Source organism: Ornithodoros turicata, chromosome 1 (assembly GCF_037126465.1).
Source record: "Ornithodoros turicata isolate Travis chromosome 1, ASM3712646v1, whole genome shotgun sequence".
Lineage (NCBI taxonomy): Eukaryota > Metazoa > Arthropoda > Arachnida > Ixodida > Argasidae > Ornithodoros > Ornithodoros turicata.
The window spans coordinates 138,897,052-138,923,661 of record NC_088201.1 but is presented as its reverse complement, the minus strand read 5'-3'; the positions used below and the strand labels follow the sequence as shown (position 1 = coordinate 138,923,661).

The following is a 26,610-nucleotide window of genomic DNA, read 5'->3' as shown; positions in this document are numbered from 1 at the left end:
TACGAAATCCTTCCAATACACAGTAACACACATTCTTGGGGCATTATACACCTCTGGAAAGCGTCCAAAGCGTTATCTTTTTCTGACAACGTAATATTTAAAATTGTTATGTGTTTTGGGGCTTCTCTGTTTGCTCATCAGGCGACGCTGCTAGCGCTACTCTCAACTGAGCTCACAGAAGCCCGTGTAACTGATTTCGTTGCTCAGTTCACTCAACCGTGGTTGAATCATTCGACTGCAGTCGACTCAACCGTGGTTGAGAAAGCTAGTGTAACTAGGGTATATGTCTCCTCCATGCGGCGCCTGCGTGAGCCCTGCCCTGGTGAAAGCATTTCTACGTGGTCTGTCAAGCGTCTGTACAAGTCCCTCTTGGAGCTGCTGCCTATGCATTCGGCCGCTGTGGGCTTTGGTGTGTCCCGGCAAGTTGCTTGGCGTCTAGTCACCGCAGGCTGGTTGGACGCACGTCGGGCTACCCAACAATGGGGCTTGGCACACGTCGTTTTACCGCTTCGGGATCGTCTGTCTCGTTTCGGAATCGCCCACTGATCTCTATAGTATAGGCTGGATCGCGCATAGGGTGCGCAACAGCGTGGTCACCGGCCGCCATATTGGTGGGCCCAACGCATCCTGTCGTCTGCATTTAGTTCAAGCGGGGCTTTCCGTATTTTCTAAAATTTCCTTTAAATTAAAGGGCATGTCATGCTTGTTTGTTGCAGCTTTGAGTACACTTCACACGAACAGAGAAAGAGGGATAATTTTTCACAGGTAAGCTCTTTATTTTGAGGAAAAATCTGTTCATTCGTATCGCATGCATCACAACTCGGACTTCCTTGCATTGCTACTTCTCTGGTGCCATTACGTACTAAGAAAGTATGTGTGGCTGCTCCTATCAATCTCAAAACCATGTATTTTCTATAAACAATGCGCTTGCGCTATGCCGGTTTCCCTCACAGTCACTCAGGTGCGCCGAAGAAGCGGATGCAGAACCTGCGCCAATATGCCAATTTGTTCCACTGTTCTTTTAATTTGTGAGCTTGGAAGTAAATAAATTGCTGTGTTAACCTCGTATGTGGAGTCGCTCCTATGCAGCATGTGTGATAAGTCATTCATGTGCGTGCTCATCGTGCACAGCGCTTCGAATTTCTGTAATGATATACGCTGAAAGCTGAACAAATGCAACGCACTCGTGACAATAACGTCATTTTAAGATGAGGAATGGAGAGTTTCATCGCCAGGGGCTATACTCCACCCCATTGCTGGTGGTCGTGTGGTGAATAAAACAATGAGTCCCGTCACAATAAGGATCGAGGTCTTATTGTAGAACACACACACAGACACTTGTAGAACATAATACGATAATGGAAAAAGTCAAACGAGAAGCATATAACACGAAACCACTCAATAACGAACGAGAACCGCGGAACACCACACGGAAACCGAACAACAAACAAAGAATATAAAAACGGAAGTTCCTTACAATAGCAAACAGTGTGAAACCTTTCTGGGCAAAAACAATTAATTCTATAGGTTGACATTCACCGAATTCACCTTCATGCGTATGCTCCCTGTGCACGACACCTACGACCCCCTATTCGGAATACAGGCAGCGGAGAAGAAAAAGAAGGCATTTACTATTAAAAACTACAGGAATACGGCTGAAGCACGTTTGGAATACATCAGCACACTGATTCCCAAGAAAGATGCGTGCTGATCAGCAATGAGGAGCGTTTAGAGCGCAATAAATACTCCAAATCAAATCACTTCCCATTGCTTCCATATGGGAACAGCCAGCGCCAGTGGGCCCTCCAACATGGCGGCCGGTTGCCGCACCTCTCTCCCAAGCGCCCCTCTCCTATGCGCGATCCAGCCTTTATACATAGAGATCATTGGAATCGCCACTCCTTTCTGTCCATTCTGTGCTTGCCACGAGACTGCAGAGCACGCGTTTCATCAGTGCCTTGTGGCCGATACTCTGTGGCACAGATGTGAGGTCCTGTTTGGCATGCCCCGGATTCGGTGGAGTGTCATCGAAATTTATTCCAGCCTACCGTCCCACATCGCGAGAGGAAACAGTTCCATCTTCTCGCAGTCGAGATGAACTACCACGTATCGATTTCTGGCTGCATTGCAGCACATGGTGGCCGTGTCCATAGTATAGCAGAAATGCTAAATCTTGTTCGAACAGGGGTTCGTCGAGCCCATCGTAGAGAGAGAGGGCTGTACTGGGCGCACTTTGCTAGGTGATGGCAGACATCTTCGGTCCTCTTTAAAGATGATAGGGGTACGTATGTGCTTCACGTTTAGATGGCCATGTAGACTGTGCCGTTGTCAGGTGCGCAGCTTTCCGCGAGTCTTCGTATCGCTGCATGGTGATGTCCAGCACACATATTAATCTAGATATCATATTGATCTAGAGTTGGCATCTACGTAGTCCTAGTCTAGTCCGTGTGAAACGTTAGAGGGAACCAGTCTGTGTGGCTGGTCTTCCGCTCCGATGCCAATACGGGGGCGCTTGCTTTTGTAAAAAGTCTGTTGCCTCATTTGCAACTACGTTAACGAAATACCTCTGGAGATACATTGACTCCGCCATTTGAATAACTACCCTCATATTTATAATTCTGTTATTTCTCAAGTGTTCACCAACAGCAAAAGGCTATATTTGCAACACTATTTGAACTACTATTTTTGAAACTTGACGTGGACAAGACTGGCGCTTGTCCCATCCTACACTTGGCAACTTCTCTTTGCCTCACAGTACATATACAGAAGGACAAAAAAAAAAAAAAAAAGACTGTCATCGATCCACGACCATCTCTATAACACATGACCATAACACTCGCCCGTTCGCCTATGGGACTTCCGTCTGCGGCTCGAGGAGCGGAAGTGCCGTATTTACGAGCGGAGCGCCTGTCAGGGGCGCCGCTTGCCGTACCCAGGAGAGCGCCTGTTGTAGCTCAGCTCTGTGCAATGTGAGTGGTCCTTGTGGGTAATTCTTCGTGCGTACATGTTTGTGTATTGTCGCAGGTTCTCTGTGCATGCAGAGCTAAGAGTTATGAAACTAAATACTCAGAAGTGGTCTGTGCTCTGAAGCGTAAGGTGGCATGTAACACTGTGAAACTCGCGCGCAGTGTGCCGTACGTCGTACGTATAAACTTGACAGCAGCACCTTGTGTTGGGACAGCTATCATGCGTTTATGCTTGTCAGACGCAAGCGTGTTCAGAGTTTACGTTTCGCGTGAGAGGCGTTCCGCAGGGCAATTACAGAGTATGGGCGAATGCGACCGTAAGAAGAAACTGTTCCTGGCAAAGAGATGACTGACACCAGTTACGAGGTCCAAAATAATTTGTTGTGTAAGCAAGAACTTCAGTTTTGAATCAGCAGTTGCTTGTTTTGTTTTCCTGCTTATTGGTTCCTTTTTTCGGTCTGCCATAACAATGCTCTGCTAACCTCCCGGTGCCGGCTGTGCTGTCTGCAGTTTTCCTGGGTTTTCCTCAGACGCTTTCAGGCATATGTCGCCACGGTTCCCTTAGAAGTCGGCCCAGGACGCACATTAACCCAGGGCGTCAGTCGTGACGTTGCTCACCTCTGTGAGGCCGACAACGGCGAGCCCTTTCACCACCACCACCGCCTCTGCTAACTTTTATTATGCTGTTCGGATAGAAGCCATTTTGAGAACTTTTCTTGATGGTGGCTTTTCTGCGTGACTTTTCTTCTTCTTTGTGGTGCCTTTTTTGTGTTCCTTTTGCACTCGTGGGAGATGCAAGGTCGCGTAAACTTTGTGATCACTAAGCGGAGGTACCGTCGCCACGGTGCCACGTCTGAGAATTTTGCGCATTGCGTCGATGCTAAAGTCTTCGGCCTTGAAATGCCACCAGCCAAATAAGAAATGAAAACCAGCCAAAACCAAACGTGAATGACGGCAGCGACGGTATCCGCATAGCATGCGTCGTCTGCAGAGGGTCCCGTATTCAGCGCCACCAACGTGCGGCGGGCGCTTGGCGAAACAAAATCAGCGGCGCTGGGGCTAGGTGCGAGTGTTCTGGTCGTGTATTATAGAGATGGTCGTGCATCGATCAGACCAAAAAGAGCTAAAACATCAAAATGTACATTTATCAAGCTCATCTAATACGAGTTCTGAAGCGCAATTGCTTGCAGTGGCATTGCGGGAGCATTGCAAGTATGACATCGGCAAGCTAGTATTCGGTAATATCACGTAAAATAGGTCTGCATACCGTTGTTCTTCGTTTAGCACATGAAATTGAGGGACGCAAGTAATTTTGAACATTCCACGACACCGATAAGTAACCCTTTACGAAAATCGTATGTTTAGTCTAGACCTATATATTCAGACTGGTTGTCAGAACAAGTCTTTGGAAGATGTCCCCATTAATAAGATACGCTTTCTTACTGAAATTTATGTCACAAATAAACCGGATAACTTTCCGTTACACAAGCGCTATTCGGTTAGACTGAGATTTTGTAAGACAATAGTGAGTTTTAGTACATCGTACGCTATGGCCTTTGCGTACATAAGGGGTACCGTCGATGGTTCTGCGCACGCCCATGACAGAAAGAGAGCTTCGTGCAGTGCGCAGGACCACCAACACTATCCCTTACGTAAGCAATGGCGACACCGTACCATGTACTACAACTCTCAAATCCTAAGCAACGATACAAAACTCATGTTTACAACGTACGCAAGTTCTACGTAAAGTTAGCAGACCAGCGAGCTCTTTCGCCAACCGGGTTACGATTCCGAATACCTCCGACGGTTCATAAACCACGCTAGTTATATGAAAGAAATGGTGTCATCTATCATTACACCAAGTTCATGAACAGATATAGCATGGAAACGTGGCAAACCGAAAAATGGCTAAGAAGCAACCGAGCTGGTGAAGATGATGCATAATGTAAATCCCCGAGACTAAGGATTTCATTTCACAGACGACAATTTTATACACAACAAAGGGAAGAGAAACAAACAGCTGAGGACAAAATAAGAGGTCAATTCGGGAGAACGAACAGTCTGCTCTAGACTCTAGTCTGCTCAAGCAGGAGAGTGGGTTACGGATGGATTACGGAAAAAGAGGTTAGGCAAAGGGTCTCTATCGAAAGCCTTCTGTGAGGGTTCACTTCAGAAGCCTCTCGAATTTGCATATTGGACTTTAGCTCATTCGGCCACATAATCATTGGGGATATGAATTGAATGCAAGTGCACGTTTTCTCGGGGGACAGTATATGCATGCAGGCCTAGATTTGGAGTACAGAATCAATGTTTAGGAAGTCGTGAAGATTGTATTGATACTTTATTGATATATGCGCGCATAAACATATAAACAAACAAAGAAGACAACACGGCACGAACACTACTTTTTGTCACACGTCATAGCCAACGAAACTATCACTTGACCACTCCGACTTATTGCAAACTGGCACTGCTCTTCCTGGGCGCTAAACGGTTTTGTAAACGAAGGCATTTGGAGTATTTATGGCTGTTTTTAACAGACGCTCCTCTTCTCAAAGAATAATTAATAATAATTGGGTGTTTACGTCGCGAGACAACTGAAATCATGAGCGACGCCACAGCGGTCGGTCTGTGGATTGCTTTTGCCCATCTGAGAGGATGAAAGCTCATCACACGGCACCCCGTATTTAACGTCCCTCGCGGAAGACGGCGTGTCTAAGCAACTTGTACTCTGCCACCAAGTTGCTGGCGTCCTCGGCCGGGTTCGAACCCGCGATCTCGGGATCAGAAGGCGGTCCTTCTCAAAGAAGCTACTTCGAGTGTTGTGAGTGTTAATTTATGTGGTGGGCTCCGGAAAAATTAAGCGGTTAAGGTTTATGCGTACCGATAACGGCGATGAGTACAACCGTTACGATTTTTTGAGTGAAGTTTGCGGGTAGTACATCGCATTGTTCTGAATTGCTATTCCTACAGCAACCAATGACGCTCACGTACATGGCGGAACGAATGGTGAGGACCGCCCTCGGTGGCTCAGTCGGTATCCTAGCTGTCCGCCTGCCGATCTCATAATTGTGGGTGCAGATCTCAGTTTCGGAACCACGATATTGGTCACGTAGCACCTCGGCTACTTGATAACGGGTGACGAGTCATCATGATAACCTTGCCGTAAGCGCCGTGTGTCGGAAACTTTCGACCCCAGCTAGTCGAGATTATCGGCCGTCCTGTCCTAACGCTCGTGCAACATGTCACCGCTAAGGAAGTCTTACACCCTTACGAGTAAACCTATTCTAGTTATTTATTATTATTATCATCATCATCATTGTAATCGCGGGTGCGCGCTCAACCGTTTATATACACTTGAAGGTGCACTTAAATTCACATGCATGCATACATAGCACAGTCTAGAGCGCTAAACGACTTAGGAACGCAAAGTGGACGTTCCTCTTGAATTTGCAAGTGAATTACGTGACAGAGGCGTGGTTCATTATAGCATATGTAGCATATCGTCAGCATTGACAATGACGAAGATGGCGCAGACCGCGTGATCTATATCAACCTGGGGATCCCGTCGAATAAACCAGTTGTTGTTGGCACCCGGGCTGTTCACTTCATTCCTCTCGGGCTCCCACATATTTGTTTATTTGCTTATACCCTCAGGGCCAAGCACTACAGAGGGGAGTGGTTATATGACGTTAGCAATACACAATTGCAAATGTGGCAGGATTAATACATATCGCTGAAGACGGGAGGTGGTTCCAGTCCAAACTTGTTCGGGGTACAAAAGAGTTAGATAATAAATCGGTCTTGCAGAGCGGTATTCCCACCTTATGTTGATGATGAATACGCGAAGAGATTAACCAGGGTGCAGTGAGCAAATTTTCTTTTAGTATTGGATTGTGGAAATAAATGTCTTTCTAACGCAGCACTCCTTCACCACCCTAAGCACGAAGCCCTGATAGTCCTAATGGTCGACGCCGTTGCAGTCGGCGCTGTTCTTCAACAGAAGATGGATTACGTCTGGTGACCCATAGCGTTTTCCTCGAAGGCCCCCAAACCGGCAGAGGCCAAATACAGCACCTTCGGAAGAAAACTCCTGGCAGCGTACCTGGCCGTACGTCATTTCCGTTTCTTTCTCGACGGCAGGAAGTTCACTCTCCTAACCGACCACAAGCCCCTGACTTTTGCCTTTCGATCTGCACGCACCCGCTACTCTCCGCCGGAAACGCACCATCTAGCTTTCCTTTCGGAGTTCTGCACCAACATCGTGCACGTGAAGGGCTCAGACAATAGTCCCGCCGACACACTCAGCCGCATCGACGCCATACACGGCACGATTTGTTCCTCCGACGATATTGCTTGGAACAGCAAGCGGACGTCGATCTCCAAAGCCTCCGGCACTCTTCCTCCTTTCTACGATTTGACTTCGAAATTCCCGGTTCCTCCCCCCATATCACGTGCGACACATCTACAGGCCGACAACGGCCCTTCGTGCCCTTGTCACTGAGAAGCAGGGATCGGAACCGGAACTGAACCCGAACCGAAAACCGAAAAAAACGTTATTTTCCATCGAACCCGAACCGAGCCGAACCCGAAATTTTTTTTGCTTGTCTTGAACCGAACCGGAACTTAAAAAGAAAAGAAAAGATACGTTTACCGGTTCGGTAATCGGTTCAGAAGCAAAATGCCTAATAGTACTATCGACCGATCTTTTTTTTTTTCGATTATTTTTTGTACGATGCCAGATGAGAGTAAAAGTTTGTGACTCTATCGCCAGTTTTTTGACGGAACAAATGAGGACCCTGACCAGGTTCTGCCAAAAGGGTTCGTTTGTGGCGCCCCCGACAGATGACGACAATGCTGGCCAGCTACTCTGGCGCACCACTAACGGCACGAGAATAAAATCATTCTTCTGTCAACCTTCTACCCCGCTGGTTGTCTCTTTTCTTCCGGCTCGGAGACCCACAAACTGGTGACCCGAACGTAATTTCTGTGGCCATGTCGCAGCCCCCAGCAACCGCGGCGACCGATATCTCCACCCGTCAGGTTGTCCAACCTAGCATCTCCCACGTAGCAGCCAAGATCCCGCCATTTTGAAGCGCAAATCCGGCAGTTTGGTTTTCCCAGGTGGAATGCCAGTTCCACCGGCGCGGCCATGGAGATAGGCCACCGTCATCGCCTCTCCGTGGCGTACCATCATCGCTGGTCGGGACTCGTGTAGAGGGATACCACCTCCTCTACAGGCCATGGAGGAATCATTCTTCTGTCAACCTTCTACCCCGCTGGTTGTCTCTTTTCTTCGGGCTCGGAGACTCACACTCTTTTCGTTTTCAGCAGACGATCACGGGAGTGCAATACAATAAAATATCAGAGCCATGCTACTCCCTACGGATGCCCTGACCATCTTGTGCAACGAAGAGGCAGAGAGTGCAACTGAAACTATGCAAAACTGCTCTATACAAAAAATGCTTCGTCCTGTGAAGCAAGTGGTCGTGGCGAAGCAGCAGTAGACGCTTCCTGAAACGGTTATCTCACACCTTTCTCTTAGAAACATGTGCGGTGAGGGAAAGCTCGTTTTCATGTAGTAAAATTACTGCCGATGAACCGGTTAAACCAGGACCGGAAAAAGTAACTGTTCCAATCGTATCCCGACCGCTGACCGCTTTTTTTTTTCGTTTCTCCTGGAGCCGAACCGGAACCGAGCCGATATACCTGAACCGGTTCAAGCTGATAATTTCGGTTCTGTGGCGCTAAACCCGAACCGAACCAATATGCCTGAACCCGAACCCGAACCCGAACCGGGCCAGAAAAATTCCGGTTCCGATCCCTGCTCAGAAGAACTGCCTTCGAGTCGTTGCACTGCCTCTCGCACCCAGGAATTCGCCCCTCACAAAAGAAGTCTCTCGCCACACCACAGCTTCCGTAGGGCGTTTCGCCATTCCCGACGCACGTTTCGACGTGGTGCACGTGGACATTGTCGGGCCGCTGCCACCTTGCCAAGGGTTTCGCAATACCTACTGATGGCGGTTGACCGCGTCACGAGATGGCCTGAAGCCACCCCAATACCTGACGCCTCAGCGCGAACGGTCGCTTCCCCCTTCCTCTCATCGTGGAACTCTCGGTTTGGTGTCCCATCCAAAATAGTTACCGACGCGGGCCGTCAGTTTGAAGCGCACCTTTTCGCCGCCTTCGCGACGCTCCTCGGAACATCCCGCACCCGCACAACCGCCTACCACCCTGCTTGCAACGGCCTTGTAGAACGGTTACACAGGCAACTCAAGGCAGCTATTATGGCCCACGCAGATCGTACCAACTGGGTTGACATCGTCCCCATCGTCCTCTTCGAAGTCCGTTCTGCCGTCAAGCAAGATCTGTCGTGCAGCAGTGCGGAGCTTTTATTTGACACCACGCTTCGACTCCCGAGCGAGTTCTTTCATCCATCGGCTGAGGCCTTTCATCCATCGGCTCAGCCTGAGGCCGCGCCCGAATGCATTTATCGCCTGCGGCATACCTTCGCTCAGATCCGTCCCACGGATACTGGTGTACCCTCCAGCCGCCCGCGTCACGTTCCCCACGAATTGGCCACGGCGTCTCACGTATATCTTCGAACGGATGCCACGCCGAAATCCCTTTACCCTCCATATTGCGGCCCGCACCTCGTCTTATCCCGTTCACCCAAGCATTACACCACCTCTGTAAATGGCCGTAAGGACACAGCCAGCATTGACCGCCTAAAGCCCGCCCACGTTGACAACGAGCGCCTCGTCGCAGCTGTCTTCCCCTTGACGACGCTTTCTCCGTCGAACACCAAACACGTTCGTTGGTCAGACGTCTCTTCGCCGTTTCTGGAGGGGGGGCTATGTAGCATATCATCATCATTGACAATGACGAAGACGCGCAGAGCGCGTGATCTATATCAACCTGGGGATCCCGCCGAATAAACCAGTTGCTGTTGGCACCTGGGCTGTTTACTTCATTCCTCTCGGGCCCCCACACATATAGCACCACGGGCATGTTTGCGTTGTTTATAGAGCATAAGGGCATGCATATTTACGTAGTGTGTAATGCATCAGTGCGCGCATATTTCGGCAGTTTGGAGTGTATATCTCTTCCTATAGCCCTAGTCATAAAATATTGCTTGGCGTTTTCTACTGAGGGTCGTGTCTTTTGTCTTTCTAGCAATGAAGGGAAGACGAATCACAGAGCATCATTCACATAAAGAATCAACATCCACCTGACGCAAATTGCAATCTTCTATTGTGGCGCATGGTGCGGGACTGAGAGACAAGGAACAAGAAGGACGGACGACAAATTATCAGACTCCGCAAAAAGTTCATTATAGACAGACCCAACTACATACCCAAGAGGCGACGCAGAGAGGGGAGAAGGCAAAGCGACGGATTACTAATCGCATTGCCGCTTGTGGCTATCTCAACAGTCTGTCAGTAACCTCCGTCTTTTATCCTTTCCAATCGCAAGTGCACCGGCCCCATGAAACAAACGGGGCACACCGACTGCGTTCATCTCAAAGAATGCTGGCTTTGGCATGGCTGGGTTACAGCCCACGTCGGCTTGTCATGGGGGACATTCCTACACTACTGGATATAAAGGGTCCGTTGCAGGACAGAGCGAAATCATTCCAAAACTCATTAGACAACATAAAATGCAATATATTGTTTTCCAAGGGGAAAACGTGACCCAATGCAATTCGCAATGTCAACTTGGAATGTTTCTTCTCGATGTCAAGCCATGACATCTGTTTTTTTTTTATTCAAACGTTGAAGCGCTGCTCATGGTTGTTAAAAGGGTGACCAATGCATTACTCAAATGTCCAGAATGTTATGCTATCTGTGCTTTTCTCAGATTCTCCTTCACGTGTCATCATTTCGTACGTCGCTCGCAGGTACTGTGTGAATGCGATGCCGAACAACATTCTTAGCTCTCATAGACACGTTGTTTGTGTTTGAAGTGTGACAATTTCGAGTGCAATATTTCAGATTATTTATTCGTGTCACCAATGTAGCAGCGTAGCGTTATTATGAGAAGTGCAATATTATGCTGTTGTAGCCTGCTTTTTGGAAATAACTTTTGATATTTCTAGCAGGTCTTTATATTCTGGAAAAAGAAAAAAAAACACTATGGTTACTTCTGACTAATGAAGAAACATAAAACTTGTGTTGAATGTTTATTTTTATATTTTGTTAAAGCGCTAACTACATATATATGCATCTTACGCACGCCAGCAGGAATACTAAATGATGAAAGTACAAAAAGGGCTTTGTTCGGAAATAAACTATAGTTGCTACAGTACGGGGAATGGCTTCAGTGCGGTTGGCGCAGTGTGGAACATATTCCTGCTTTTAAACGAAGAGTTTCTTCTTTTCCCTCGCTTTTTCCATTAGAATAGCGCGATCTTACTTTCAGCTACTATGTGGCAGGCGCAGAGCCATGGCCACAGTAGTGCCGCTCATGCAAGTTATGATCGTCTGGAATGGAAGCTTGAAGCCGGAGTCACCGCTGAGCTATAGCAACTTCGCCCGGGTGGCGGCGGCACCGTAGCTGAATATTGCGCATGTTCTCGATTGGGCTGGTATCAATTGAATGTGGTGATCCCGGCAGTTCTGCAGAATGCCATTCGAACCAACCTTCGATAACTTGGGGTATGAAATCTACAAAATAATCGCCAAACAGTGCAGCGTTGAAGACACTCGTAAGAGGTGTTTAAACAGACCGAGCACGATCTTCAATTTTCCGCTATTCTCAGACACCCCCTACATTTGCCACGCGCTATCAGCTCCTCCTATCGTGAGTTGCGTTAACATTCTTCGTAACGTGCGCTATCCATAACGCGGCTCCTCCCGCCGGCAGGAATGGCGCTGGTTGCGGGAATAATGCCGTCCATCGTATCGCTTCCGTCGCTGCATTTGTTTACGTTAGTGCCAATACAAAAGAGCAGCGCAACAATTTGTCGCTTCGATGGCCTTTAGGAGGCTACATAAAACCACGAAATATTTTCGTCAGACCCCGTGAGTTTGTTTTGTGCATGAACAGTAAACTTAAACCGTCTAGCTATATCAAAGGGATGAGTGTGCTGGGCTTTGCTATGCTGTGGATACGTTGTCAAACTGTCAGTGTCAACGCCGTCAACAATGTGGCATGTAGCCGTCTTGCGCGTAATAAAAATGTGTGTTTCTGTAATGTATGGTTCTGTTGAAAACGATGAAGTACAAACGACGCGAATTGAGGCAAAACGCTAGTCTGTTTCTACCCATGTGACGCGGATGTGTTGTTTGATGGACGCCCGATTAGTTGTGGTGGTCCCAGTGTCTGTCCGCTCGGCTCCTGACAGGCTCTGATGCGATACTGTCACGTTTTTCCTTTCGTTTTTTTTTCTTTCTTCTGATATCCCACAGCTTGTGTAAAAACTCCCTCCAGAGAAGATTGTACAATGGGTTAGGAGGTTTCACGTGGTTCTTCTATGTCGATTCACTACGTCTTCGATGTTGGTGCCTTCCACAAACAGAAATAGAAATAGAAAGAAATAGAAATTTCTGTCAACCTGTAGCGGGCATGGTTGCCACGTACAGCAAGCTTAGAAGAGTTATCATGGAACTTGTAATTTTGATTCCTATGGTATAGATCAGGGTATCAAACCAAATTTTTTCCCGGTTCGGTCCGGGTTCGAATCCAGGCAATATGGTTCAGTTCCGGTTCACGTCCAACAGAACACACATATCTCTTCCGAACTATAGTTCGTTGTGCAAGTTATATGCCCTAAAATAAACGGTAGGTAAGTTCCGAAAGCTTTATTTCTCTTCGCATGTCCTCGTAACAGTAAAGATAGCCAGCAACTCTTTTTGTACGAACTCTGTTGTATACTCAAATGTCCTCCACCTTTTTACTTTACAAACGGTTCAGATATGAGCTCCCCTGTCCTTCCAACATGCTGGCCGCAAAGCCGTGACAAGAACGCTTGTCCACAGGAAAACCAGTGATTGCGCTTGTCTCCATCGGTGAGGACGTCCAGCAAAGCATTTCCGCTAGCATTGAACACTCGGGTTTGAAAAAAAAAATAAAAATGTTGCATGAACCGGTCACCTTTGGGACAGGTTGGGGAACTTAGGGTGGGTAAAATGAAAAATGATCAAACTATCGATGCTTTGAAACCGGTTTGGAAACGGGGTCCGAAATTTTCTAAATCGGTTCGGTTCAGCTTCAAGATGGTGGTGGCCTTTTCCGATCGGTTCCGGCAAAAAATAACGGTTCTTTCCGTTTTTCGATCCCGGTTTGGTTTAATGCTTTGGTATTGATTAGGCATATCTACTTTATTTAGAATGTATGTCCGCAGTTAATGATAAATCAATGTGTTTCGTGACGTTGGCTTCCATGTGACGTGGTCACTGTCTCACTTCCATTGTCTAACACGACCCCTTGTTCCGCAATGTATACTGTGCTCTGTACAGGTATATCGTGCCGTCACAAGCCTGTATATGTCGGGTTCGTGCCCATCCGCAAAACTTAAGACCGGCACGCACGGTGCGTTTTTTTTTTTCTTTTTTGTCTGTAAAAGCTGAGTTTTCACGTCCAGCGCGAACTTTTGTACGTTGCTGCTGCGTAGCGCATTCGCGCGTGATTCACTACGTCACAGCAGGTTTGATATTTCACGCAACAATCAGTTCACGGGCGTTTATAGCAACCAATCACGGTGAGCAAGACACTTCTGGTTCTGGTCCAGCATCTACTTCTGTTTAGCAATGGCTGCTCTTACGAAAAAGCTGCAGAGGGACATCTCCAAGTGCAACCGTTTTTTGCTCGTGAGGGTCATTTTGCCAAATGCACATCAATTTTAAAGGAGTGTGCACAAAACCAACGATTTGACGGAGAAAGAGGAAGTAGAGGAGAATGTCAGCAACACTTCCTGAAGCATATACGCCAAACCTGCATTGCACGCAGTAGTGGGTTTTGCGCCCCATGCGGTTTGACAGGCGTATTTGTTCTCGGTGCGGGGCCATATAGAGTTTTACGCAGCACAATAGGGTAAAGTGGGGCTACTTGAAGACTGGGGCAAGTTGAGGACAGTTTGGGTTTTCCGCGTGGCATTTTCTTAGGAATATTTTTTCTCGTCTGTGACACCAGGGTGAGCGCAGCCGTTATCTAGGCTTTGAAGTAACGTGCTGACGTTCTGCACGGGGCTTTTTAGAAAGACGTGAGACGTTGTTTTGCAGATGTGGTCGAGGTTAGAGTCACTAAATAAGCTACGCTTCAGAGTATCGACACTGAGGTCCAAGGGAGAGCAGGATCGCCATCTTGTTTTCGCACCACACCCGTATCATCCCCGTTTGAAGATCAAAGACGGCTAACGTAATGCTCTCCGTGGGATAGAGAAGCGTGTATGATTGTTGTGCGATAATCCATGTATTGTCCACCTGAGCGTCCAGAACATGTCAAGGTGAGCTCAAGGCCGTCAACTGCTGCTCGTAAACGAAAGGAACATTTGACCCGCGCACGATAGGTGGCATCCTGCGCTAACGTGCGCTGTGCGCGTACGCATGGGCAGAGTGGCACGAAAACAAGATGGCGCATGCTCGCTCTTGGAACTCAGTGTCGATACTCTGAAGCGTAGCTTATTTAGTGACTCTAGTCGAGGTAAGAGGGTCCTGTTTTGTCCCATCTGTAACTTTCGTCAACATTGACTTGCAATTTGCTCATTCCTGCTCCAAGACTCATAAAATATGACCTCGCCGTTATGATGCTGTGTCACTGCCCTGTGTTTCCATGTGCACTACTCGTGGCTGAAAGTTTCGGCTGGCCCAAACAAAAGACAAAATATAAAGCTGGCATTAATTTTTTGATATCCTCAACTTACCCATAGGGTGGGGAAAGTTGATGAAAATATGTATCCATAACTTAAAAACCCGAGACTAGGGGACAAAAAAAACGACAAACACAGACAAGGTCTCAAACACAGCTGAAAGTTTACTTAACAGCACAAACATATAAGGGCCAGTGTTTGAGACCTTGTCTGTGTTTGTCGTTTTTTTGTCCCCTAGTCTCGGGTTTTTAAGTTATGGATCTATACCACCAGCTCGCTTGCTACCTCTCTATCCTCTCAAAATATGTAGCCTGTCATTTTTGGCTCGCACGAAATAAATATATGGTTTAGAACCGCAGTAATTTGTGCATCATTTCTCAAATGTTTGGGGATTGAGTTAACGAATTGTGGTACAACTTAGGCGATTATTCTGACTGCTATTAACAAAATAGCTCAACTGTCTTCAACATAGACCCCTTTACCCTATTCATAGTAACACGCACAATGCGGACCGGCCTTGAACATATTAAAATTAGGTTGGAAGTGGAGCAGCTTATTCAGAAACAGATCGTGTTGATGAGATTATCCATCAATGGATGGCATTGACGTTCATTTCGTGCCGAAGCTGGACACATGTAGAGATTGGGCACCGTGCGAACTACAAACAGGTGCACTTCGCTTTGACGCACGGCTGATTCCGCTTTATTTTACGATCTCTCAATGCTTTACTACCAAACCTAGATTCTCGTTCAGAAAGTATGTGCAAAATTTTACTTGCCGTTATTTTCTCTTTCAGGTTGTTAGTCACACCCGCTCCGCATGCAGGATAGCTGCATCCGCATTCGACCGGATCCCCTAGAAGATGTTATTTTCACTTATTGCGAGACGAGGCAGCACTCTCCGTCCTTAGCAAGAGATATAGAGCATGTACGAAGCAAGGAAAGGGGCGCCCTATGGCTCTTCGACAGGGGCAAGTGAGGTGAGGATACAAGATGAACCGTAGCTTTTTGGGGCAACGCGAGAGTAACGTTACCTGACTAGCCCATTGAGGTCGCTTTGCACGCGTCACTTTGGGGGCTACTTCGGCGGGCTACGACCGCAACTCTCCAATTATTCTGGATCTATGCATTGGAGTCTCCATAACGATGTATGTAACCGCTACCGGAAAGCGAGCGGTGATGTGACTGGCGTGGCTCCCCGTCTCGGTTTCTTTTCCCAGAGCAATATGGCTCCTTCTCTCTTTCCGCCATGCACAAGAGCAAAAGCCGCAGCTACGTAAGATGTCAGCTTCACCTTTGCATACCAGGCTATCTATGGTGATCTGGAGAGTTTGTGGCAGCTCAAAGAAGGACCATTCTGGGTGACATCAGCTTACTAACCGTTTAATTCGATAGCAGCACGAGTCGAATGAAACCTTCTGGCCCCTTTGCCAGGTACCTCTCCCCAGGTGTCTGAGATGTTGGGCGTGAGGGGTGGGGTGGTAACTCGCTCCAGGTAATCTTTCGGGGTATAATTTTCATACTAGGGACAAGGCCTAGTTGCAGCGAGGGCCGCATAAATGGGCATGAGACTGAAGCGCTGATGTCCGTCTTCAACGTACGCGACTTCAAGTGGGTTACGGCAACGGTTTCTTCGCGGCCGCTCAGATCGATGACAAAGATGTAGCCGAGAGATAATAGAACTTCGTCGGGACCAAACTGCGCGGGCTGGAGTACGCAACGCACATATTTCGTACACAGGAAAACGTGCGAGGCTGCGTGAAGTATCGCAGAGACATATGAAGCAGAGCTGGGAACTGCTCGACTTGGCCTTGACCGAAATCGTAAGAAGAGAGATCACGAGCGATCGTCTGGGATCCCTCAGGTATTTCGAAGGCTCGTGGCTGGGAAAAAGTGCACCCTTTTAAAATGTCAACGTGAAGACGTACAGCTGAGCCATGTATAGGGTTCAGCGTTTCCGGTTTTCATCGAAAAACATCGAAAAAATACGCTGGGTAACTTTTCCCTTGTTCTGTTCTAATAGAAAAACACCGAATTCAGAGGGACATTCCAGGAACTGTGACAGAGATAAATTGCTGCACATGCCCAGCAAGCGGTTGATGCATATCAGAAAACCATAGAGAAATACGATGCTTCCGAAAGATGTCCGTTTACCTTTTCGACTTTTTCTACTACTGCTACTTGATGTCACAAAGCTGCTAATTCGTATTGCTTGTTTTTATTAGTAAGGCTGCGTTAGAAGCACAACACTGAAATGGGATTGTGACTTCTATTCGCCGATAAATGTCCGATAGTCTATAGACCGTTTACAGCAGCCAGTTGCTTCGGGCGCTAGTAGATGGCGCCACAGTAGCCACGCCGTTGCTTGCCTTCTGCGAGTGCCTGTGTGCCTTTGCCTATGTGAGTGTTTCCGACCGTTTTTGCCGCTGTGCTACAGTTCTGTGCAAAATGTGGAAAAGCAGAGGGAAGACTTGTTCCGTGATTGAGTGTACAAACTGTGACAGAGATATGATCGTGTGGGACGAAGCTGTTTATTAAATTCACGAGCCGTCGCTATACAAAGACTGCCCGCGTTCGAGGCCTTTTGCAATGAATGGGTTTCCACAAAGAGAGACAAACAAGCTGATTCGACAACAATAGTAATCGAATCTTCAGAGGAAGGATTTCAAACCAGGAGAGTCAGCGAGGGTAACTAATTCGACCCTCAAAGTGGCGCAGCACTGCTTTTCTCTTTGAGCCCCAAACTCCGCTGTAGGCGTTGGCCGCTGCTTGTGAGAATAAACTTCCCCCATAGTAGCAGGGGTCACGTTCCTTGCAGTTGAACGGTTCTGTGTACATGCCTTGTCAGTGCACGAAGCACTCGTGAGCCCCTTGTTTGTCGCCTCTACAACATTGATGAGCGGTGTATGACTGCACCTGCTGCTCAAACCCGCTTTACATGTGCATGTTGTTTCCAAAGTGGGCCCGAAGCGAGTCTCTGTACTACACGTTCTTCTCACTGTTTGTGTCGACTTTGTGTCGGCCCTTAAAATTCATACACCATCTTTGCACTGGCATAGTACTACATCGACATGGCAGCTGTCAAACAGCTTCGTTCCCTTTGCAAATTCTCTGTAGTTCAGCCCAGGCTTTCCGTCTCCCTCTAGGTCGTTGATCATGTGGTTGTATACATCTGAAATCAACAATAAAAGTATGCTACTTCATAACGACAACATAACAGCCCTTACATGCATATCTTTCTCAGGTAGTTGTACCGAAACTCTTGCGATAAAAAGCAAGAAATCACGATCTTATGATATTACATTATGAACGTACTGATAGCAGAATCTCGGTGAAACAGGGGACGTCAAGTCCGATAAGAAATGTAGCACAATACAAAAAGCAACACTGAAGCTTCCTTAGTTTAATATATACAAGCTTTCGCGTGGGGGACCACGCTTCATCAGGTAGTTCTCGTATACAAGTATATAAATATATATATACAGAGAGAGAGAAAGTTTACAATAAGCAGACCCGACAAAAATTGGGGGGGGGAAGGTACATACTGAAAAACAAAACAGATACAACTGAAAAGCTACCAGTTTATCACTACATGAATGTTGGGGGTCAACGCGTTGGGAGGGGAGAAAAGCGGAACCTCTCATAAAGGACACCAAGGTCATGGTGACGCATCTTCGCGGAAGTCAACCTCCAAAAGTGTGAGAAATCTGCGGGGTCTACCCTTCCATCCAGACTGTCCCACAGATTTCTCACACTTTTGGAGGTTGACTTCCGCGAAGATGCGTCACCATGACTTTGGTGTCCTTTATGAGAGGTTCCGCTTTTCTCCCCTCCCAACGCGTTGACCCCCAACATTCATGTAGTGATAAACTGGTAGCTTTTCAGTTGTATCTGTTTTGTTTTTCAGTATGTACCTTCCCCCCCCCAATTTTTGTCGGGTCTGCTTATTGTAAACTTTCTCTCTCTCTGTAGATATATATATATATTTACATACTTGTATACGCGAACTTCACACCTTGTACCTGATGAAGCGTGGTCCCCCACGCGAAAGCTTGTATATATTAAACTAAGGAAGCTTCAGTGTTGCTTTTTGTATTGTGCTACATTATGAACGTACCCACAACGTAACGTATGCGCAACAAAAGAAGAGAAACCCCCCCCCCCCCCCGACAAAATATGTAGTAACTCGACCATAGTGGGGCCGATTATCTGGGTCGCACGAGGACATAAATATCACTCTAAATCAAGCAAATGCACTTACCTGGTGGTGGTGGTGGTGGTGAAAGGACTTGCCGTTGTCGGCCTCACGTATGTGGGCAACGTCACGACTGACGCCCTTGGGGAAATGTGCGTCCTGGGCCGACTTCTAGGGGAACTGTGCACTTACCTGACCGTTGAAGCTTCGGCCAAAGCCTCGTGTCATCCTTCCATCCGGAATTCATTGCAAAAAATTTAAAATCGGAGAAAGCGTCTCTGGGTTGCACCGCCGTACTACGTGCGCCGTGACAACAGGCGGCCGAAAGAGAAGGCAAGCAGTGGCGAGCAAGGTCACGTGCGCTAAGATGGCGGCGCCCAGATAACTCTGCTGTAAACGGTCTATATACGCGGCAGGGAAAACATCGAAAAATCGAAGCGATTTCGTGAAATCAATAACTACCTAAAAACGAAAGGAAAGTTAGGTAGCAAGCGAACTGGTGGTGACGATCCATGACTTGAAAACCCGAGACGAGGTAAGGACGATAACAGACAAACACAAACACGGTCTTAAACTCAGCTGACAGGTTTATTGCACAACAACATTTAAATAGACACTACGTGGGAGAGTGGGGGCAAGTTAACAAGTTCTTCAAAGCGGGAGACAAGGTCAAAGAAGCTTTGCTGACACTGTTCCCATAACTGAGGATACAAAGGGTTTCCCGAAGGGGCCTTCTATGAAGGTCAGCCTCACTGGCCAGCACCATTGTTCGATTCCATAAGGGTTCACAGTTGTTACAATCTTGTAAATGCTTAGCTACTTCTGACACATGGTCTTTGTTCCTCACCTTCAAGGCATGCTCACGCAGACGATCCTTACAACTTGCTGCAGATTTACCGAAAGGTGTCAAGGCGTCTAGACGAAAGTTATTGCGAAAGGCAATGTTGACAGTAAATTTTTTTGGCAACATGTAGGAGATTGTGTGATACGGCATGAATGTAGGGAATAACCACACGGTTCTCGTGGGGTTTTACAAGGTCATTGGCAGGACAGAACATCTTAGCGCTAATAAGCCTTAAACCACGGATCACCAAAGACTCAGAATACCCCGCATCACCCAAACGAACCATTGGGTGGCTGATAGAAGAGCAAAGGTTATGAATGCAAAACTTTTTTTGCGGCATTTGACAGTAAGCCAGAGACAACACAGAATTTAACACTTTTGGAGTGACAACTATGGGCCGGAAGTACCGGCTTAGGTTTGTCTTTGCCATAAGACCAACACAGACTCTGACTGATCATGAGTCTTAGGTCCAAGTACTGAAGAGAATTACCGGTAGGTCGCTCAATGGTAAAGGCTAACTCAGGAGCAGCAGATGCTATTACACCGCGGCATTCATCAGTAAGATCCTCATTCTCACAAGACAATATAAGAAGGTCATCAACAAACCTTTTTACAAGTACCAAAGGGGAGCGGAATGCAGAAAGAAACGATACTATAGCATTATCAACAGTGCGTAGATAAATCTCAGACAACATGGACGCTATAGATGAGCCGATACAAATACCCGTTTTCTGAGTGTACAATGCCCCATCAATGTAGATGGCAGTGGACTTGAGGTACAATTCTAAGGTTCGCAAAAAATCACTGACTGAGATACCTGCTAGGGACTGGAACAGTACCAGCTGCTGCTCTAAAAAGGCTCTTACTCTGTTTAAGAGAAGGTTAACTTGCAGGGAGTAATATAGATCCTTAATGTCCATAGAAAGGCCAAAACATTTCTTACCATGAAAGGGGTTCAAGGATTCATCCAGACACTCTGAATTTCTTAGGACGAGAGAACTAGGTTCAAATACAGTGGACAAGGATTGTTGAAGATAAGTAGATACAATTTTCTGCCAGGTACGACCTTCGTTGACAACGATTCTTAGAGGAATCTCAGGCTTGTGATCCTTGATAAGAAATTTGACAGAAATAGTATCAAATGGCGCAGCTTGTATCGATTTGCATAGTGACTGAAGCTCGCTATCATTGAGAACCGAGCATATTCGCTTCTTCAAAACCAAGTCAAGGACACCTAAAAACTTCCCCCGGATCCTCCCAAAAATAGAAACCGAAAACACTGAACCCTAGCCATATACCAGCTCGGCGGTGGAGTGTTGTTTTATCTACTCCGGTGTAACATTAATCAAATGTTGCGGATTACCGTTATTTCCATGTTTCTATTGTAACTCTGTGTAACTCTTTCTAATATGTTACCTTAAAGTTCCTGTTCTACGGGCGTAAAAGCGCAGGTATCCCGAAACCTAAATGTGCCTAAATACAATACTACAAGTGTGTAATAGTAAATATTGCAGAAGACAACGAGTGCCATATCCTTTTACGTGCACGATTACTGGTTTACTCGTTACTACGTTTAAAATTTTAAAGAATTTGTGAAACATGTACAAAAAAAGGTAATCACTGATGATGGTGACAATAATAATATTAATCACATGATTGCTGCGCCTCCTTCTGACGGTCATTCCTGAAAGATAACCAATAATACAGTTCATGCCATCTATTGGGATAGCAGCTCGAACACTGCCATAAATAGGCGTAAAAAACAGACATTCTGCAACAAGAGGGAACAAATGCCTGACGGTGACTTACCGCAGCTTCTCTCGGTACTTCGACAGAAGCTGACGAGATTGTTCGATGCGGAAGCTTATCAACTAACTGACTGCTCATAGTTCATAAAATAGGCTCCGTTGCTTTCATCACCCTTAAAGCAGCCCAGAAGTCATTTCTAACACCCTGTTTTCTTCCTATAAAACTGTTAAGTAGACCAGTAAGATGCACCATGCGAAGTAATTCACACCACGGAGGCATAATTATCGCAGAAATTGAATTTAAAAACGCCGCAAAATGCGATTCTGCGCAACTGTGGTGAAGAGCAGTACCAGTCTGATGATCTGCCTGGAATCTCGCGCTGACGCTATAATGAGAACGCTCGCTGATTGGCCTAGAGAAATGTCTGCTACTCCGCTGTCGTCTGCTACTCGACTGTTCGGGACCGTGGTTCGGGGTTCTAAAAAGCCTTTCTCTTGGCTCGGTAATGATTCGATCACTCCTTCTATCCCTAATTCTCCGGGAGAACTGGCAAAACTGATTTACGCCGGCAAAGGGACAATGCGCTGACCCTCACTGACAGGCGAACCAGAACGAGTTCTCCTTATAACGTCATCGGTGACGTGGCATCATACCTCCTCATCCTCGTTATACCTGGAGTGGCGAGTTAAGAGTGAACGCGCGGAGCCATGTTTATGTGAGTTTTTTTCTGGGAAACAAATTGCACACATCAAAACCTTTCGCGCTATTCGGTATAGTGACACGCACACTTTCATCAGACGTCTTAATCTCAATTTTTTTTGGATGGCCCTCTGTACTCTTTTAATGCCAAAATATCAAAAGAACATAAAATAGTACCTGAATCAAAGAGATGTGAAGAAATATACCTGTATTATGCAATATGCAACATCTAAAATAACTGCGCTACGTGCTAAGGCGTCCGATCGTTCGTGGTAACCAAGGTCGTGCTGAAGACTGGGAGGTGGTGGGTTCGAATCCTACCGCCGGCTGTGCTGTCTGAGGTTTTCCCTGGGTTTTCCGAAGACTTTCCAGACGAATGTCGGCACAGTTCCCCCTGAAGTGGGCCCAGGACGCATACTAACCCCCCTGTCCCCCACTCCTTCTGTCCACATCTGTACGTCGCTCATAGCCACAGTTGCTACGCGGCGCTAACACCCAATCAAAAAAAAAAAACAGAGTCCCAGAGTTTCCCCAAGAAAAAAAAAAACATGCACAAATCTTAGGTGAGGCAAAAGAGAGAAAACTTACCTCAACTCGAATGCAGGAGAACAAGGGATCGCTACCTCTCGCACACCACGACATTCGCTGTAATGCTCAACGTAGGTGTTCACCGTATTGGCCAGTACTGCCTCGATGCCCCAGGGATTAGAGTAGAAAATAGGCGTGGTCCTAAAGTTCGAAAGCCCTTCCGTGTAACAAAATGCCGTATCGTACCGAACCGCCACGATGAGGCGCCTTGCCTACTGGATATTGCGGTGGGGAATGTCGATGGCGATGACGCAGACGTATTTACCAGTGGAGTGCAGCTGTAACTTTCACAATTTCGCCACGAAAGCCACCGCCCTCCTCGGTGACGTGATCATCCGTAGCGAATGGCCAAGACAGAGCCGGAATCCAGCGCCAAAAAATCGCGCGATGATCGAAGTGCGCATGTGCCCTGCGTGCCCTCTCCTACACCCTCTCCCTTGAATTCGCTCCCCCCTCCTCTGTTCCCGGCGCAGCGCCGGCTCATCTGCTAACATTATCGGGAAGCAGGATATGAAAATCAAGAACATCAAGGAATGCACACGTACAAATTTATTGACACTGTAAACATATAAACAACAAGCAACATTCGTTCCCAGATTTGTGGGACACCGCTTCTTAAAGCTGGCTTGACCAGCCTACCCGCTTCCCTCAATTGAAGCAATGTATTCCATCTGGTTTTCCACGACAAAACAAGCGCTGACGAGCTCACTGTGGCTTCCAAAGCGTCTGTTCCTGAGGGTGATAGCAACGGGCGGTGTCAGCTCAGTGGAGGAGATGTTGGTCACAGCTTTCCAGTACCGTGGTTCGATCCGCGCCCTGCTTAGTTCTTTTCTTCTCTTACTTTTCTTTTTTTCGGGGGAGTTATGAGACTAGCGACAGGGCGAGAGCGTCATAATGTTGGCTTAATAATGCCGTACTGGTCATGTCATATGCATGACTGCTCTTTTTGCTCAGACGCTTTCAGACATATGTCGGCACTGTTCACTCAGTTCTCAGTTGAAATTCCCCCAGGGCGTCAGTCGTGACGTTGCCAACCTCTGTGAGGCCGACAACGGCGTGCCCTTTCACCAGCACCACCACAAGCACCACCGCCAGCGGTTGAAAAGGGACGAGTTCAACTTTCGGCCCATTGAACAGCGACATAAGTTAAGCGAAAAGTACGTTCGCTTCACAGAGTGTTAAATAAGGAAAGTGGAACTGAATAATGTCTGGCTCCAATACTGCTATCTCACAGAAATGTTTCCCAGAAAACATCACGTTAACAAGTTCATCAATGAATTTTAGCTAATTAGTTGTCCAGTAGTTGCACATGCTGTCCTACAGGATATTCGGCTGGCCGTATAACCCAATTGCTAGAACGGCATCTATTTTTCTCCCCCCTGCTAGTTTTTTTCATAAAAATTTCGTAACGAATAAAAACAAAACACTCTCTGCATAGGCTGCTTGCGAGCTATTCCCTATCCCTAGTTTCCTGCCAAACTCGAAATCAGTATGGCAGCACGTAATCTCGCATCAAAGTAGAAATGTAGGAAATTGATCTCGCACGCAAAAATAGATCGTTACGTCAGTCCTTGAGGTAATCTGGAGCTGCACAAGACTCGTCAATGATGACTCCCTCTCGTCCGTACCAGTGTTGTTTGCCTTTATTTCAGATGTCTCAAGATATATATCTGTTCGTTTCTTCATTGGTCAATCCTCGCCTTAGTCTTGATCAGGACAGTTTTATTGTGTAGGAGTGTGACCGCGGCGATCAGAGAAGGGAAGGCGCCGTTCACACGCCACGTAACTAGTATACGAGACGCTTCTGTCATCGCAGCATTATATTTCTGGAGGTCGCGCCCTCCTAGGTTCCTATAGTGGCTAACACTTTCTCTTTTTTTTTTTTTTTTCAGAAAGAGGTATACAGTCCACATCCAGCGTGTGCTCTTGCCACGTGTTACATCGAAGAACAGCCAAACTAGCCACCATTTCGCGTGGGATTTCCGATAACGTGGCCAATATCCCACGAGGAATAAAATTATACTATACTTCTCGAAATCGACCGGAACGGATGTGACCGTCCTTTCAAAGGATCCGAGACGTCGCACACTATATTGTAGAGATGGAGGCGTGAGGTTGAGCAGGAGAAATATACAGTAATGGAAGCAATTACTCACATAACTGCGGATGCGTAAGAACGACGACGATGATTGCGAGGGCAATCATGTTCTTGGACCAGGAGTTCAAATCAATGTACGGTGTGTGTGAACCAAGGAGGGTTTATGCGCAAGACTAGTTTCAAGACAAGTCTCCCACGCAATATAACGAGTGATTCTTACGTAACAGGATATCTTCTTCCTAGCATCTGTATTAGCGAGACTACTCATTAGTGCTCCGACATTAAGAACGTTTGCGTAGTGCACCACGCCAACGTTTGCAGATGACGAGGAGAGCTGCTGTCAGCCTAGGATTTAATTAAAGGTAACGGATTGTGTTCAGAAAGTGCGTGAGTTATGGACTGACCTTCCATGAAATGGCAAGATATGGAACGCTTTCCCGGTAGAACTGTAATCTTCGAAGCAGTATTTTCGGGGCAGCATTCTTTGAGCAATATACGCCAAACGTGCCTATGTGACTTGAATGTCATCCGTATACTCATTTTTATTTTCGGCATATATTTTGGGGGGTTATTTATGTGAGTGAAATCGTCGTTCTTCGGTGATGCTTCTGGCTTGTGCATGGTTTAACCTGCAGTTATCGGCGAATACAAATAGCAAAATAATTTCTAAACTGTGCGTCTCAAAAATAGCTGCTCTGTTTCTTCTAATTAATCAAGTTCTATAGCTGTTGAAATAACACAACGGGAACGTTTGCTCACCTTGTTCTGTGCGATGTCTTTGCGGTGTCGCAATACGTTGCGATTCAGCGTGCTCCGATACGCGCAACTTACTTCTTTCGCCGCTCATATTAATGCTCCTGTTACTGATGTTCCGTAATGACACATAACGAGGCCCACTGATGATACGTTACACAGATGGAAAATTGTATCTGCAGCACTTACATATGCGGCCTAACTTGTAGTAGATGTATATTGTGCCATCTGTGTCATAATTGAGGTGCGATGAAGCAGCATCACGCTCACAATCGAACTTTTCAGGATACGGCTGTTCACAGGACGTTTTGTGATACATTTCTTTACAGCGCACATCTCGCTCTGTGAAAACTCGCACATTATTTGGAGAAAATTCATTTGCTCCTGGTGTTGAGCCGTCCTCGGTAACTCAGTCGGTAAGGTGCTGGCTTGCTGAGCTCTAGATCGCGGGTTCGATGCCGGCCGAGGGCAGCTGCAATGTGTGGGAGGTGAACATTGCTTCTAGCACCGTGTGTCGGACATTTCCGGCGCACGTCTCAAGAATCCCACGTGGTCCAAGCTATCCGCAGTCCTACCCTGCGGCACGTGCAACTTGTCGCCACACAGCGCAGACAAACCTTACTTGTAACATCACGGCACCATTATTCCTCATGTTGACAAAAAAATGCAAGTGGTGAAACAGAGGCTGCAGATCACAAGATAGACGGCAACAGCGCTACACTGTGCCAGGTGAAAAATAAAGCCAACTTACAAAAAAGATGTTTGCATGTTTCAAAGAAATTTTATTACATGAATTACTAAAGTGGTGGGGATTGGTGCGCACATCCAATTATGCTTGTATGCCGGGAAACCTAGACACGCACAACAACACAAAATTGCAGCTGCAAAAACGAGTCTCTGAACAGCACAA

The 26,610-nt window shown here is 46.9% G+C and overlaps 1 protein-coding gene across 2 annotated transcripts in view; it reads right to left on the bottom strand.

The window, feature by feature from the left end:
* Positions 1-25,144, bottom strand: part of LOC135369854 (uncharacterized) — a 97,512-nt gene extending 72,368 nt beyond the window's left edge. Inside the window, exons 1-2 of one of the 2 annotated variants that reach the window (XM_064603429.1) lie at positions 25,006-25,144; positions 15,554-15,630 (exon numbers count right to left, since the gene is read on the bottom strand). In XM_064603429.1, coding sequence (XP_064459499.1) covers positions 15,554-15,630; positions 25,006-25,054 — 126 coding nt within the window. In that variant the 5' untranslated portion in view covers positions 25,055-25,144. The remainder of the gene's footprint in view (positions 1-15,553; positions 15,631-25,005) is intronic. The other variant, XM_064603418.1, reaches the window with a different exon arrangement.
* Positions 25,145-26,610: the final 1,466 nt, after the last annotated feature.